This window comes from Diceros bicornis, chromosome 18 (assembly GCF_020826845.1).
Source record: "Diceros bicornis minor isolate mBicDic1 chromosome 18, mDicBic1.mat.cur, whole genome shotgun sequence".
Classification (NCBI taxonomy): Eukaryota; Metazoa; Chordata; class Mammalia; order Perissodactyla; family Rhinocerotidae; genus Diceros; species Diceros bicornis.
The window spans coordinates 28,778,403-28,794,235 of NC_080757.1; the positions used below are offsets into that span (position 1 = coordinate 28,778,403).

At 37.8% G+C, this 15,833-nt stretch overlaps 1 protein-coding gene across 15 annotated transcripts in view; it reads left to right on the plus strand.

Moving 5' to 3' along the window:
• Window positions 1-15,833, plus strand: part of TRIM37 (tripartite motif containing 37) — a 153,765-nt gene that overhangs the window by 119,003 nt on the left and 18,929 nt on the right. For 13 of the 15 annotated variants that reach the window (XM_058560523.1, XM_058560537.1, XM_058560527.1 and 10 more), the window contains one exon: window positions 2,926-4,200. In XM_058560523.1, coding sequence (XP_058416506.1) covers window positions 2,926-3,008 — 83 coding nt within the window. In that variant the 3' untranslated portion in view covers window positions 3,009-4,200. Of the gene's footprint in view, window positions 1-2,925; window positions 4,201-15,676; window positions 15,785-15,833 lie in introns of those variants that run through there. The other 2 variants (XM_058560525.1, XM_058560526.1) reach the window with 2 other exon arrangements.

The window sequence follows — 15,833 nt, forward strand, 5'->3', positions numbered from 1 at the left end:
TCAGACACCTAATGGGTACTGCTGATTGGGTGGAGCAGGGGTCAGCAACCTGCTTTAGTACAGCCTGTGACCTAAGAATAGCTTCTACGTTGTAAAGAGTTGTGTAAAACAAAGAATTTTCAGCGGAGACCATTTGTGGCCTGCAGTGCCTAAATATTTACTATCTGCCTCTTTATAGAAAATGCTTGCCCACCTCCGGGGAGGTTTCAGATGTTTGATTTTTTTTTTTTTTTTTCCTTTACAGAGATATTTGTAGCCTAGCTAATAAAGTAACTTTTTTGAAGATAACTTTTTCTGATTTCATAGAAATGCATGCAGATTATGAAATCATCAATTTTTATTCCCTCTTCCTCCCAAAAACGTCTTAAGAAAAAAACCCACTGAGAGAAACTCACTGTTAGTATATTTGTTTTGTTTTGTTTTAGGTTTACAACCTAATGATTTGACATATGTGTATATTGCAAAATGATTACCACAGTAAGTTAACATTCATCACCCATTGTTAGTATTTTATCCAGAGACCTTAATGATCACTCTGAGCATTCCTCTGCAAGATTTCCTGGAATTACAGCATTGTCAGGCTTATGCTAATTGTCAGCTTTATATTTTACATATTTCCCTGATGTTCTAGTGTCTTTTTCAATACAGGGCCAAGCATTTGATGATTTTTAAGTACAGTCATCCCTCAGTATCTGCATGGGATTGGTTCCATGACCCCCCCCATGGATACCAAACTGAAGATGCTCAAGTTCCTTATATAAAATGGTGTATGTAGTATTTGCATATAACCTGTATACATTTTACCATACACTTTAAGTCATCTCTAGATTACTTATACAGGCATCCCTCAGAGATATTGCCGATTTGGTTCCAGACCATTGCAATAAAGCAAGTCACATGAATTTTTGGTTTCCCAGTGCACATAAAAGTTATGTTTACACTGTATTAAGTGTGCGGTAGCATTATGTCCCAAAAACACAGTGTACATACCTTAATTAAAACATACTTTAGGGCCGGCCGGCCCTGTGGCTTAGCGGTTAAGTGCGCACGCTCCGCTACTGGTGACCCGGGTTCGGATCCCTGGCGCGCACCGACTCACCGCTTGTCCGGCCTTGCTGAGGCCGCGTCCCACATACAGCAACTAGAAGGATGTGCGACTATGACATACAACTATCTACTGGGGCTTTGGGGAGAAAAGGGGGCAAAAAAAAAAAAAGAATTGAAGAGAGTTAGGGCCTTGCTTGGGTTAGGGTTTGGCTTAAGGGAATGTTATAGCTCGTTTGATCTTCTATCCAGACCATGAAAACTTTCTCCATATCAGCAATAAGGCTGTTAGGCTTTCTTATCATTTGTGGGTTCTCTGGAGTAGAACATTTAATTTCCTTCAAGACCTTTTCCTTGCATTCATGGCTTGGCAAACTTCAGCACAAGAGGCCTAGCTTTCAGCCTGTCTCTACTTTCGACATGCCTTCCTCACTAAGCTTAATCATTTCTCACTTTTGATTTAAAGTGAGAGATATGCGATTCTTCCTTTCACTTGCACGCTTAGAGGCCATTGTAGGGTTATTAATTGGCCTAATTTTATTACTGTTGTGTCTCGGAATAGGGAGGCCCGAGAAGGGGGAGAGAGATGGGGCAGTGGCTGAGCAGTGGAGCAGTTAGAACACACACAACATTCATCAGTTAAGTTTGCTGTCTTATATGGGTGCAGTTCATGGTGCCCCAAAACAGTTACAGTAGGAACATCAAAGATCACTGACCACAGATCACCATAATAAATGTAATAATGAAAAAGTTAAAAATACTGTGTGAATCACCCAAATGTGACACAGAGACATAAAGTGAGCAAATGCTGTTGGAAAAATGGCACCGATAGACTTGCTTAATGCAGCGTTGCCACAAACCTTAAATTTAAAAAAAAAAAAAAAAATGCAGTATCTGCAAAGTGCAATTAAACAAGATATCTTATGCCTGTAATTCCTAATACAATGTAACTCTGCTAGGTAAATAGTTGTTATACTGTATAGTTTAGGGGATAATGACAAGACGGAAAAGTCTGTACATGTTAAGTACAGATGCAATCATCATAGGCCTTTTTTTTTGGTCAGGAAGATCAGCCCTGAGCTAACATCCATGCCAATCCTCTTTTTGCTGAGGAAGACCCGCCCTGGGCTAACATCTATTGCCAATCCTCCTCTTTTTTTTTTTTTTTCCTCCTTTTTCTCCCCAAAGCCCCAGTAGATACTTGTATGTCATAGTTGCACATCCTTCTAGTTGCTGTATTGGGACACCACCTCAGCATGGCCAGACAAGCAGTACGCACCCTGGATCCGAACCTGGGCCGCCAGTAGTGGAGCACGTGCACTTAACCGCTAAGCCACAGGGCTGGCGCCCATCATAGGCCTTTCAGTCCACAGTTGGTTGAATCCGCAGATGCAGAATCCACAGTCTGAAGAGCTGACTGTATTAAGACACTTTAGTAATTTTCTTTGCTTCTAAAAGAAGCAGCCAAATTTTGGGCAAGTTATTTTGAGTGCTGATGGGTTTTGTAGTGATATCTGTATGTGCAACTTAATTGGCTTTGAAGTACGTTTTATGTTTACAAAGTCAGTCTTTGAGTATACATCATCATCGTTTCCTATTCCCTTCAGCTGCTCCCACAGTGTCCCCCAGAGGACAAAGTGAGGCAGTGCCTTTCATCTTCTAATTGTGGGTATCTATTACACATTTTGTTTTTTCTCCTTTATTTTCCCTCTGTATTTGCTTACACCTGACTCAGATCCCAAATTCTCTGAAGACCAGGATTTGTTCACAACCCAGCACATCTTTATTGCTTAAATAGCAGACTTGGTAAGATCATTTAAAGACAAGTAAAAAGAAAGTACTAGGTTTTGAAAAATGTTATCTGCTTTTAATTTATCTTAGATACGCATTCCAGTTTTCCTGGTGGTGAACAAATTGGCCCTGAGGATCTCAGCTTCAATACTGATGAAAATAGTGGAAGGTAATTTAAAAATCAAGAGAACTGACTTGCAAGCTCCCTTGACTCTGAAATTTGCTGTAGTTGGTGCTCAAATTTGTCATCAGGCAAATAATCAGATTTGGTTTTACTTTTTTCATCATCTCTACCTGAAATAGTAGTTCTTAAACTTTAGAAAGTAGCACAATTCTAGTATAAAGATATTTGTACATAGGAGAAAATTAACGGTGGGAAGAATTCCGTGTAGTGGAATGAAATGACAGTGTAGTCCTCAGTTAACTTAGTAAATTAGTCTGTTCATAAAAGGCAGTTTCTCTACAGAAAAGAAGGGCGATTAATGTACCTGGAGACAATGCATGCACTCAGTAACCTGCTCAGCATCGGTGCTCTTCTGTCCTTGGCTAGACACTCAGTTGTGTTTAAATGACCACCTTTATATTTTGGGTTTTCCTTACAGTTTATAGTTTCATTAGTGCCTGTAGATTACTGAACAGAAAAATTACTTATGAGTAGATTCTGCCCTGTAGAGACTTGATGTGAAGAACTGAAGTAACACTAGACTGAATCTCCTCTTTGGAGTATGTTGACTGACTCAATTAGTTTATTTATCTTTTCCTGTTTGTTCAAGTGCAGGCACACTGATATAATGGCACATAATCTTTCTGTTGTGTGACTTTTACAAATGTAATTTTAAATGAATTAAGTTAATGTGATTGGTTATGTTCCTGGTCATATGAACACATGTAAGAGCATTTAAAATTGTTTCATTTTTTCTGCCTCTTACTAAACAAATATAATGCAACAAATATTTTAAAACCCTCTTTTCTCCTATATTTTCATTATAGTTGGACATTGATTTCAGTGTCGCTGCATTTTAAGATTCATACATACTGCGCAGTGGCCTACATGAAACTGTGGTACAAGGTTTACTTGCATACTTGCAATTAACCCAAAGTAATTGCCAAAATTTGCCATTGTGCTCCTGCATTTGTTTTTGAGCTGCTATACTTTTTGTGAAAATTACACTGAAAGTTGACTGAGACTATTAAGAAAGCATGAATATATACATGTGAGAGGTATCTCATCTGCTCAAATTTTACTTAATGAATATTGTTCACTTTTCCAAGTCTAATGTCTTACTGAATGCTGTGATTCATGGTTTGCTTTTGTTCAAAACAGTTTGCACTTTTTGTTAATAAAATGAACTTGAGAAAATGTTATGCCTCTGCAGTTTATTAAAAGTGGGACAGGAAGCTCCCATTTTTTCCTATTCATATTGCCTGTATATAACAGAGGCTATTGAGCTGTGTAGTCTGTTAGTAAACACATGAGGAAGTTAGAAGACTTCTTTATAATCTCCATAATATATATGGTTACTTTTTCTCCTAAAAAGTTAGTTGCACATATATATGAGAAGTAAAAATTTAGCGTTTGCTTACTAACATGATAGCATTGGCATGCTGTTGTATAGTTATTAGGTAGTTTATCATGCAATGCCCTAAAACATTACTAATAAGTTCTTTAACACATTTCATTTTCTCTTCAATGGAAATGTAGTCACAGTCATTATATTTTGATGAGATCATATTTTTAATCCAACTTTCTCTTATCTCTACGCTGCATTGTAATGGAAACTATAATGTAAGAATGTAATGAAACTATAATGTAAGAATTTTGCACCTTTAGTGTTGAGAGCAATCCATTGTAAGTAATGAGGCTCATCGGAATCCATAAATGCAGGTGTGATTGACTCTGCTTTGACTCTTTCACTATTGCCTAGCTGTTTCTTGACCTGTATTTGATGTATAACTGAGTGCTGTTCCATGTACCTTTATAATTCTTCTTGTTTTCAAAATATGGAAAACCATGTGTGGTTAAGAACTAAGAAGGCTGAGAATAAGACTATTCGTTTGGGGAAATCGTAAAAGCTTTTAGCACGAGTAATTTAATCATGAGATTCTCTTGGGTCATTAATCTGTGTCATAGCATTTTGAGGTATCCCTCTGTTCTTTATTGGGAAGAGGTATCCTTTTTTGTTTTTAATCATAAATATTCTTAACCTTCACTCTTATTTTTCGTGACCTTGAGGTTTTTAAATCAGTGGATTCCACAGAATGGCATAGTGATATTTGGGTCATGGTACATTTGGATCTCGGGTATTTTTTTGGCTTTTCTTATGCTCTCTGGTTATGTATAAAAACAATCAAGAGTGCTGCCCTTATTTTACATGAAGTGAGAATTGGGTAAGACCTTTTTTTAAAGTGGTGGAGTTTGAGTTCACTATGTCAGCAAGACTCTTTGGTTGTTAACAGCAATAGGAGATTTGAAGGTATTTACTTCTTTATGCTTGTACAAAAGCTTTGTAGGGAAATTATTATCATTATTATTATTTTTTTTTTTGGTGAGGAAGATCAGCCCTGAGCTAACATCTGATGCCAATGCTCCTCTTTTTGCTGAGGAAGATTGGCCCTGGGCTAAAATCCATGCCCATCTTCCCCTACTTTATATGGGACGCCGCCACAGCGTGGCTTGACAAGTGGTGCATCGGTGCACACCTGCAATCTGAACCTACAAACCCCGGGCCGCCGAAGCGGAGTGCGCCCACTTAAGTGCTGTGCCATTGGGCTGGCCCCCTGTAGGGAAAATTATGTGAATTCAAATGGTATATTATCTTCTCCTGTATTTTAGGAACCCAACCGGTTTATACCATATTCTGGCTCCCTATTTAAGAATAAAATCTCTCTCTTGAAAAGCAAAAAAGTAAGCTTCTAAAGAAATGATGTTGTAACTGCCCTCCTGGTATAAAATTCTCCATTTTTGTAATTAAAGTTGACAACAGTTTTCACCAAAAAAAACAAAAACAAACTTATAGGTAGCTAAAGGATAGACTGAATACTCAAAAGCAGTTCTCCTATGATGAGGAAAATCATGTCTGTTTTGTTGGGCTCCAGCTCACCTCAAGTAATGTTATTGTTTGTGAATTATAAAATAGTAAGACATATGCAGCATATACAGATTCACACAGTTCATTGAGGAAAACCTCTGGGATTCAATTAACAAGTATCTATCTGGCATTCTCTCTAGGAATAGACAAACTACTATCCTTGGGCCAAATCCCTACCATTGTCTATTTTTGTAAATCAAGTTTTATCGTAACATAGCCACATCCATTCATTTACAGATTGTCAATGGCTGCTTTTGCCCTACAAAGGCAGGGTTGAGTAGCTGCTAAGAAACCTGATGGTTCCCGGAGCCTAAAATATTTGCTCTCTTACCCTTTACAGATAAAGTTTGCTGACTTCCGCTCTATCACTGATATTAATGGGAACTTCATGTTTTCTTCAGTATAGAAGGTTTGGGTTTGAGAAAGCATGATTTTTAAGTCAAAAAGATCAAACATTTGACTAGTTGTTTCGTTCTTGGTTTTGTGATATGGGCTGATAGGCAGCTTCTATCCCATTTATTCTAGAATCATAATCCTGAAAAACCAAAAGATTTCTTCAGAGATGAACCTGTTAGCTTTTCGTAGTGTTGTCTGTGGAAAATGTAATTTCTTCCCCAGTTTCTAGTCGTGTTACATACTAAGTCTGCACCCAATTCCTCAGCAGTACCAGGAACCCTCGTGTTTTCCCTCTTCCTTGATGTAGTATGCCTGCCTTGGCTGTGCTAGATTTTAGGTAGCAGTGAGGGAGGGAAGAGGCATAGGAGAAGATACCAATTCCTTTTCCCTCTCCCCATTGGTTGTTCATGATCTGGTCTGCAGGAGATCTGGTGCAAAAGAGATCTCTCTCCCATTCTCCCATTTGTAAATTGTCATCACCCACAATCTATACATGTCATGGGTAGCAGACCCAGATTTCCAATCAGTTGCTCTACTCTGCTTGTCCTACTTTCTGGCACTTTCTGTACCCTAACAGAGGCCCTATCTTTTTTTTTCTTTCTTTCTTTCTTTAAACTTTTCCGCCTTCAGCTGAAGGGTGTGGTTTCTCTTAGTCTTTCCTTCCACCAATACCTTGCTTCAGTATTTAGTATTTTTATCTCAAGTTTGTTCCTGGAAAATTTCTCCTTAATACTGTTTTCCCTAAGGCCTAAAGATAAAGTCATAATGCTTGCATTGCGCACAAGTATATCGTTTCTGGACAACTTTGACAACATTGAAACCTTAAGTAACCTTTGAGGCAGATGAGCTGTGTATTGTACCCATTTGGCAGAGAAACATGAGGTTCAGGGAGGTTGTGTGACTCTCAAGGTTCAACACTACTGGCAAGGATGGAATGAGTTGCTGGTCTAGTACTTTTTCCAATTCATCACACTTGAACCAAACCCAGCATTTTGATAACTAATAATTAAAAACCTAAAGATTGTCCTATTTTCTAACTTTTTATTTTGAGATAATTTTAGATTTACAAAAGAGATGCAAAAATCTTGAGAGAGTTCCTGTATACTCATTGCCCAGCTTCTTTTGTTAACATCTTACATAACCATAGAACAGTGATCAAAACTAAGAAATTAGTCTTGTTTAGAGTACTGTTAGCTAAACTACAGAATTTGTTCAAATTTCACCAGGTATTTCACTAATTTTTTTTTCTGTTCCAGGATCCAGGCCAGGATCCCACATTGCATTTAGTTGTCATGTTTTCTTAGTATCCTCCAGTCTGACGGTTCCTCGGTCTTTCCTTGTCTTTTATGCTCTTGACGTTTTTAAAGAGGACCAATTATTGTATAGAATGTTCCTCTATTTGGGTTTGTATGATGTTTTCTCATATTCAGTTGAAATTATACATTATCGGGAAGGTGCCCGCAGAAGCTGGGCTCTTCTTGGTGCATCATGTCAGGGGCTATACAATGCTGCAGATATTTATTATCGACGATGTTAATCTTGATTACTTCGTTAAGGTGGTTAAGGAGGAATCTGCCAGGATTCCTCACTATTTACTATATTCCCCCTTTATAATTACTAAGTATTTGGGGCAGATACTTAGAGACCATGTAAATATTCTGTTATTGCTTAAACTCTTACCCTCTAATTTTAATGCCCACCAGGGGATCTTGCCTACAACAATTATTTCTGCAGTGTTCTAATGGTGGTTTTCTATTTCCCTAATTTCTCCTATATTTATTATTAGAATTCTGTAAGGAAAAGTTGTCCCTTCTTCCCCATTTAGTTTTTTACTCAGCTACTTATTTATATCCATGTGGACTGATGGATATTTATTTTATTCTTTGAGTTATGATCCAGTACTGTCATTATCTTACAGTTCAGTCTGTTCCCGTTTTGGCTGTTGGAAACTCTTTCAGATTGGCACCTGTATCCTGTTGATATGCTCCATCCCCCGTCCCCCACCCCAAGATGCTCTGGGCTCATCTCGTATTTTCTCTGCTGTTTTTGGGGGACAGTAGTATTTAGAAACAAATATTTGGGTGCTAATATGCTTATTTTTACTAGAGTGTCACTGCTTCTAGTCCCTCTCAGGGCATAGAATAGGAAACATACATATATTCGCTCATGTGAACACACATCTATATGTATTTCTGTGTGTATCTCCCTGTGTATCTATATGTAAAATATACATTTTAAGACAAAAAACTATGAGTCTATATTGATAACCTACACCAGTCCAACTCCACAGTGCTCATTTTAGCCTTCCCTTTTATTTATTATGTCATTTTTCTAATAGCCTAGCTCTCATTAGCTGTAATGTATTTACTTCCTTGTTCAACCCTAATATACAAACCAAATAGTTTTAAAACTGTTGACCTATACCCTTGTGAGAAACAAGTTTACCGACTGCAGTATAGTATTTGTGTATGGTTTTTTGATTTTTAGCCTTTCAGTATCATCTCAAAACACTTTTCCAAAGTTATTAGGTCCTAAGATTCAGAGTTATGTTAGTTCCTTTCTTTTCTATTCTCTTCAGTGTGATTATGTGATTCGTTTGTAATACAGTTAGATTCATCTGTTATAGTCTGCATTCTGTCCTCCTTCACACATCCTGGTTGATTTTTTAATTTACGTACATTAAAATTCAGTCTTTGTGGTATACAGTTCTCCAGATTTTGACAAATACAGAGTTGTGTGTCTGCCACCATAATACTACACAGAACAGCTCACTTACCCCCAAACAATCACCCCCAAAATTCCCTTGTGCTGGCCCTTTATAGGTAAATCCCCACCACCACCCCCTAGCCCCTGGCAACCACCATCTGTTCTCTGTCCTTTTAGTTTTCCCTTTTCTGGAGTGTCATATAAATAGAATCACACAATATGTAGCCTTTCACTTAGCAAAGTGCAGTTGTTTCATCCATCTTGTTGTGTGAAGCAGTACTTCATTCCTTTTTATTGCTGAGTAGTATTTCACTGTATGGATTTACCAGTTTATTCATTTGCCCACTGAAGGACATTTGGGTTATTTCCAGTTTAGGATGATTATGGACCTTATAAACATTTGTGTATAGATTTTTGTGGGAACAATAAGTTTTGATTCTCTAGGGTAATATATGCCTTGGAGTAGGAATGCTGGGTGTGTCATAAAGAATTTGGCTTGCCTTTGTCCCTGGTTCCTGGGATGTAGCCTCTAAGTGCTTGGAATTTCCTGAGTGATGGGAGTGTCTTTTTTATTTATGGTGGGTCCTGATAGCTTATGCTAATGAGATAACTCAGGATGCAGGCTGGCCATGCCAGAAAGACTAACCATGTGATTAGAGGATTGGAGCTCTGAGTCAAATGATCTGAGCCTGAATAGTTCACCCTCATTGCCAGTCATGGTTATGTAATGAAACCCCAGTAAAAACTCTGGACACTGAAGCTCTTGTGAGCTTCCCTGGGTGGCAGTACTCTCTGTTGTCCTAGGTCGATGTTTTAGGAGGGTAACATGCCCTGATCACAAGGAAGCTTCACATTGGGACTCTCTGAGACCTCACCCTATGTGTCTCTTTTTTTGCCTGGTTCTGATTTGTATTTTGCTATAATAAAACTAATTGTAAGTAAAGTATTTTCCTGAGTTCTGTGAGTAGTTCTAGTGAATTATCAAACCTAAGGGGAGACAGTGGGATTTGTAGCCTACTAGTCAGAAACAAGGGTAGCCTGGGGACCCGCAAATTGCAGTTGGTATCTGAAATGAGAGCAGTCTTGTGGAGGGCTTTGTTCTTAACCTGTGAAGTTTGGCCTAATTCCAGGCAGTTGGTGTCAGAACTCATTGCACTGAGTCATGTGGTCTTTATATGCTTAACGTTATAAGAAACTACCAAACTTTTCCAAAAGTGGCACTGCCATTTTGCATTCCCAACAGCAACATATGAGGGTTTCAGTTGCATCCCACACTTAATACTGTCAGTATTTTTCATTTTAGCCATTCTAGTAAGTATAGTGATACTCATTTTGCTCATATTTTGCTGAGGATTTTTGTATCTGTATTCATGATGGATATTGGTCTGTAGTTTTGTTCTATCTTCATCTGATTTGGTATCAGAAATGCTGACCTCATAAAATGAATCTTCTCTTTTCTAGAAGAGAATGTATAGAATTGGTGTTATTTATACTTTAAACATTTGGTAGAATTTACTAGTGAAACCACCTGGAAGGATATTTCTTTTTCCCAGTTCTTGGATTAAACTGCAGTTTTAGGCACTGTGTGTGTCTATTTACTGGCCCCTCCCTAGCTTGTTCCCTTCCCTCAGCTGCAGTGACTTTTCACCAGTGCCCTAAGGGTGGCAGTATTTGTGGCCTTTTTCCCCCATAGGATAATACTTTTGTTCTGTAGAGGAGATAGAAGGGTCTGGTAGAGTTTCTTGACCCTCTTGCAAGGCTGCTGTATCCCGCTGCTGGGTCTGCACCACAATTGACACTTCTTAGGGTTCTTTCCAATCTTGTCTGTGAGCACCTGACAGTTTGTGAAGAAAATGCCTGCAAGAGGGTGCAGACTCCCCTAATTTCTGCAGCCCTCGGGATTTCACACTCTCCTTCCAGTCCACACTTTGCCTGTACCAGTTCATCACTTACTCAAGCTGAACTATTTTTCCCAATGTCTGCTTACAGCTACCCTATGTAAACTAGTGCTGATGGCCCTCTCTTCGAGCAGGCACCTGTCCCTCTTTAGATTTTGGGCCATTTGGTTACTCTGCAATCTCAAGCTCTCTGATGGGTTTGAAAAAAGTCATAATTTGAAGTTAAGCTGCCTTTTTTTTTTTCATTGTAAGAGTGGAAGCAATATTCCTTTTAGCTCTACATCCCAGAGTGGAGGCTGGAAGTACTGTGATTTAAAAAAATATATGTAATTATATTTGTTGAATAAAAACGTAAGTGTAATTAATTTCAACATCAGAATTCAGAAAGTAATGAACCATTTTTAATTTTATATCCAAATTTATTATTTTTTAATACAGGTGATAACATTATAGAAAATTTTGGAAAATAAGAAACTCCAAGAATAGTTTGTCTGTGTGTGTGTGTGTGTGCACGCGCGTGTGTGCATATTCCTTTCAGTCATGGTGATATTTCTAGATTTCTCCTCATTTACCTCTCGTTCCCACATCAACCAATATATGGCTTCATAGTCTAGATTTATATGTTTTAAAACTCTGTCTAGGGAGGCTTAAGAGCAAATGGTAACATCAGTCATTTTATAGTTTGGGACATAAAGATGGGCTGCTCTATTTCTAAAAACCCTTGTCTCCGGCTGGCACATTTATTTGGTTTTTCCTGTTACAGGGAGTCTTGTCTTCAGTTCCTGCTCTGAGAGCTGCTGCCCAGCCAGAGCCCTTGCCTGAGTCCTGCAGGGTGGTTAAGTGTGTGTCCTTATGTAGGTTTAGAAAAACCTGCTCCATAGGCCTCCCTCCCATTTGGTTTCATTTGACCCGTTGATCTCAAAACAACTCTTACTTGGCTCAGTTGCCTACCCCTAATGCTCTGGTTCTAGGATTACCCAGTGTCACAATTGGCAGGGACAACTTTTTCATCTTTAAACTCCAGTTACTCATTTGGAAGATGGTTTCTCCAAATATATATCATTCTTGACAGTTTTTCACATTTATTGTTTGCCTGGTCCTAAAGCAGGATCAGAAAAATCAGAAACTGTATGTGAGGGCCCCTGCTTGCACCATGAAGCGGGGCACATCTCATGGGGAGGTTTCACGACTGGAGGTCTTAGGCAACATCCTACAGCTCAGCTAAGAGGAATGCTAAACCCAGCTGCCCAGCACAAGAGCACTTTTCTTACTGATCAACACTTAAGAGTTTTGGGTCTCAGAGAAGAACTAGATTTGTTTGAAATATAAATAAGAAAGGATCTTCCCTAAGATTTTTCCTAGGACAAGCAAAAGTAGGTTTTCTAAAGTGCAATAGAAGAGTGTTCTTTACCAATTGCTGTTAAGCTGACACAGAGCAAACCTGAGTAATCAAAAAAGGAAATGAACAATTAAACACCATATCAGTCCAGGCAATCATTATCTGATAATTTGGTAACTCAAATAAATTTCTATTAAATGATTTCACTATACCTAGTGGTTCACTTATTTTGCTGTGCTGCTGCTTCAGAAAGATGTTCCTTTTGAACTAAGTAATTCTATATTTTAGGGGATTTTTTCAAATATAAATAATACTTATTACCAACATATTCCTTTTCTTTCTTTTCCTGCTTCAGCACACCCCTTCAGATATATGATTCTTTCTTCACTTTTTTCCCTCAATTCTTGCTTTTTTGGGTTCTATGTAAAATCATACAAAGTGCTGAATGAATTTAGGGAATTAGGAGTTTAAGATTGTTCTAACTATGTGAAATCAATTTTCTAGGACTTAATGTTGGGGAGAGGAGGGTAACAGTGCAGTGTGTTTACTAGGTTTACTTGTTTTTCGGGTTTAATTCCATTCCCTCAGATGCAGGTATCTTGCTTTATCAGCTTCACTTCTGTCCCCCATATTCTCCGTTCTCTCTCTTTCTATCTCCTGTTACTCTCTTAACAGCAGTCCTCCAGACAGACTTTCTTCAACCACAATTCACTTGATTATTTTCTTTCTTCCAGTTTAAAAGAGGAAAGACTAAGTGAGAGGAAAAAACTTTGGTTGGATGCAGAGTTTGAACAATAAAGTAGCTGGGAGATTTGCGGAGTCAACACTTAGCCCTTGGCGGGTCTTTGTCTATTTTAGGATACTAACCCCTCTGTCTCCCCCTGTCACTATTAAACTTGCGGGAAGAACATATATAAGATGAAATCTCTCTCTTCTGTGTTTTCTGGGGAGGAAATAACAGTTATAGCAGCACTTAGAAAATTTTCTTTTTAAATGTTCCTACTTTAAAGTTTAAGAAAACTACCACCTCGGGAGTTTATTTTCAGTTCTGAGGCAATCAGTCTAAATCTCAGCACTAAATAACTTATCTTTCCTTTGAATAAAAAGACAAATGACTAGTGGTTTTAAATTGCTGGGTTTTTATTAAGATATTGGCAAAATTTCAACATACTTCCTACTTGAATGAACAATTTTAATAAATAAAATATGAAGGATCACTCATGATTACAACTGAACTCAAAAGTGAGCTGTAGAGCAGGTTTATAAATTGACAAATTTACTTGGTAAGAAATGATTCACTTCATTTGCTTCGCTCCATAGAGAATTCTTTGCAAGAAGTGTCATGAACAAGAGAACAAAGCCCGTCTCTCACCGAAGAGCACCTAGAGTAAGAGTTAACAATGATGTATCTGTGGATTATCTAATACATCAAAGTTTATTAGAGTATTTCCTTTTCCAGAACAACTGCTGTGTCAATCTGGAGTTCCGTATCTTATTTCATGTTTTCTAATTAGGACAATAAATAGTCTTCAAAATAGAAGATAAAATGCTGCTAGAGGAAGTAACAATTATTTTTCAACACAGTACCATTTGTCTGGAAAATAGTCATGTTATAGTACTGGTGGTATCTTGTTTTGAAAGAAAAACATTTAAGCTATTCACAGGTCAGAACAGAAGAGTGGGTATTTGTCCTTTAACATCACATGATTTTAAAAGGTGAAAAAAGTATGTTCTTTCTTTTTCTAATTTATGATCTAAAGAAAAATTGTCCCAAATTATGGTGTGACCAAAACTGTAGTATCCCCTTTCATGGCCTTACTTAGGTGAGAATGGTCATGGAGTGAACAAAGTATGTTTAAACATTAATTTAGATCACTTTCTCACAAAGCCTGGGCAAGCCTTCGATGGGGAAGGAAGTACTTGAACCACAGCAGTTTTATCTGTAAACACTGAACTTCTTTATGCATCATTTTCATCTGCCCATTGGATGTTGCACTTCTTACTGGCACAGTGTTCCAACAATGGAGTGTGGTTGTCGTGAAGATGCATCGTGACACTACCACCACTTTGATGTTACACCACTGTCAGTGTGGTCAGAATCAGACTCAGTGTTGACATTGACATTGTTGACATTGTCCTTGGAAAAGGTGTTACTTTCAAGGACCCTACTAGTTAAATTAAATGCAACAGTAATCTTATTAATTCAAGGACAATGGATGGCACTTCTAGGTAAAGAAAAGGTATATACGTGTGTTTCCACCATCCTCTTGAGTACAAGCCTAAATGGGATTAACAGCCCCAGTGTTTGGTGCTGTAAAGTTGGTTAACCTCAGATATCCCTCAAAAGTACACATCTGGAAAGTGAACAAAGGAAACCTTTAAGTTAGGGGCTGATTCCCTTTGAAACTCACAGTGAATGTACAAGGAGTTTGTAATGACTTCAGTTGGTGACTTGAAGTCTGTTTCCCTAACCAATACTACACTTTCTTGTTTATATTTATTTTACTATTTCCTATTCTAACAAAACTTTAGCAGGCAAACAAATTGATGCAAACCATGTTCAAGTGAAAAAGGGATACTGCCACTCTGAAGGGTTGAGTGTAGAACTTTCACCACCACTAAATTACACAATGAATAAAAGTACAAAATACATAGTTCACAGACTATACCTCAGCATTAACAGTTAATATATAATATAGATACTTTTATATCTGTCTAATATTTTTACAATCACCAGATACACCATCATTAAATACAAGTTACGGAAATGTGTAGATACCATTAGTTAGAGGGGTACTTATTGCTTACGTCAGCAAGCAGCAAATAAGGGCACAGGATTTGAACTGAAGGGAACTACTGTCTATCACCAGTGGCATTAAGATATAACACTGCATTTCACAAAGCACTGCTTTTTATCTAGTTTATAGAACCAAGAGCAGCATATGTCAGACCAATAACCACTACTTTAATATGTATTATAGAATTTTAAAGGACTTACCTTACAAATGGTACCTAACTATAAATATATATGTTGTGAACAAATGAATAGTTGCTATTTTTTACAATATTGGTTGATAACTTGACCATACTGGAACTACTTTGCTTTATTTTCTAGAGGGCTACTGGTATGAGAAATGGAATTAACACTGCTTATGTAGTCAGACCTACGAAATCCAGACCCTTAAAAGATGTGGTCTATGTTCGTCCCAGTTTCATCCATTTTTTCCCCCACTGGAAAAACCTATCACTTGTACCTTCTTTCCTTTCACCTTTTTTATTCTGATCAAAAACATTAGCAATAGACAACTAGAAAGTCTAAAAAAAAAGGTGTTTTTTTTTTTTTAACTTAGCTAAGTGCTTTGGACTATAATGTGTACCAATATTCTGCTGCCTCTGTTTTTTTGTTTCCTTAGATAATGTGATTTGAAACTGACTCTGCACCTGATGGGTTGTTAACAAGATCTAGGCTTCAGAAAAGGACAGATGTGAGCGGGGTCCGTACATGGGGGTAAAGCATCAGGATGGTAATCACATTCTGGTACTGTAGTTGGAGCCATGTTTGTTTACTCC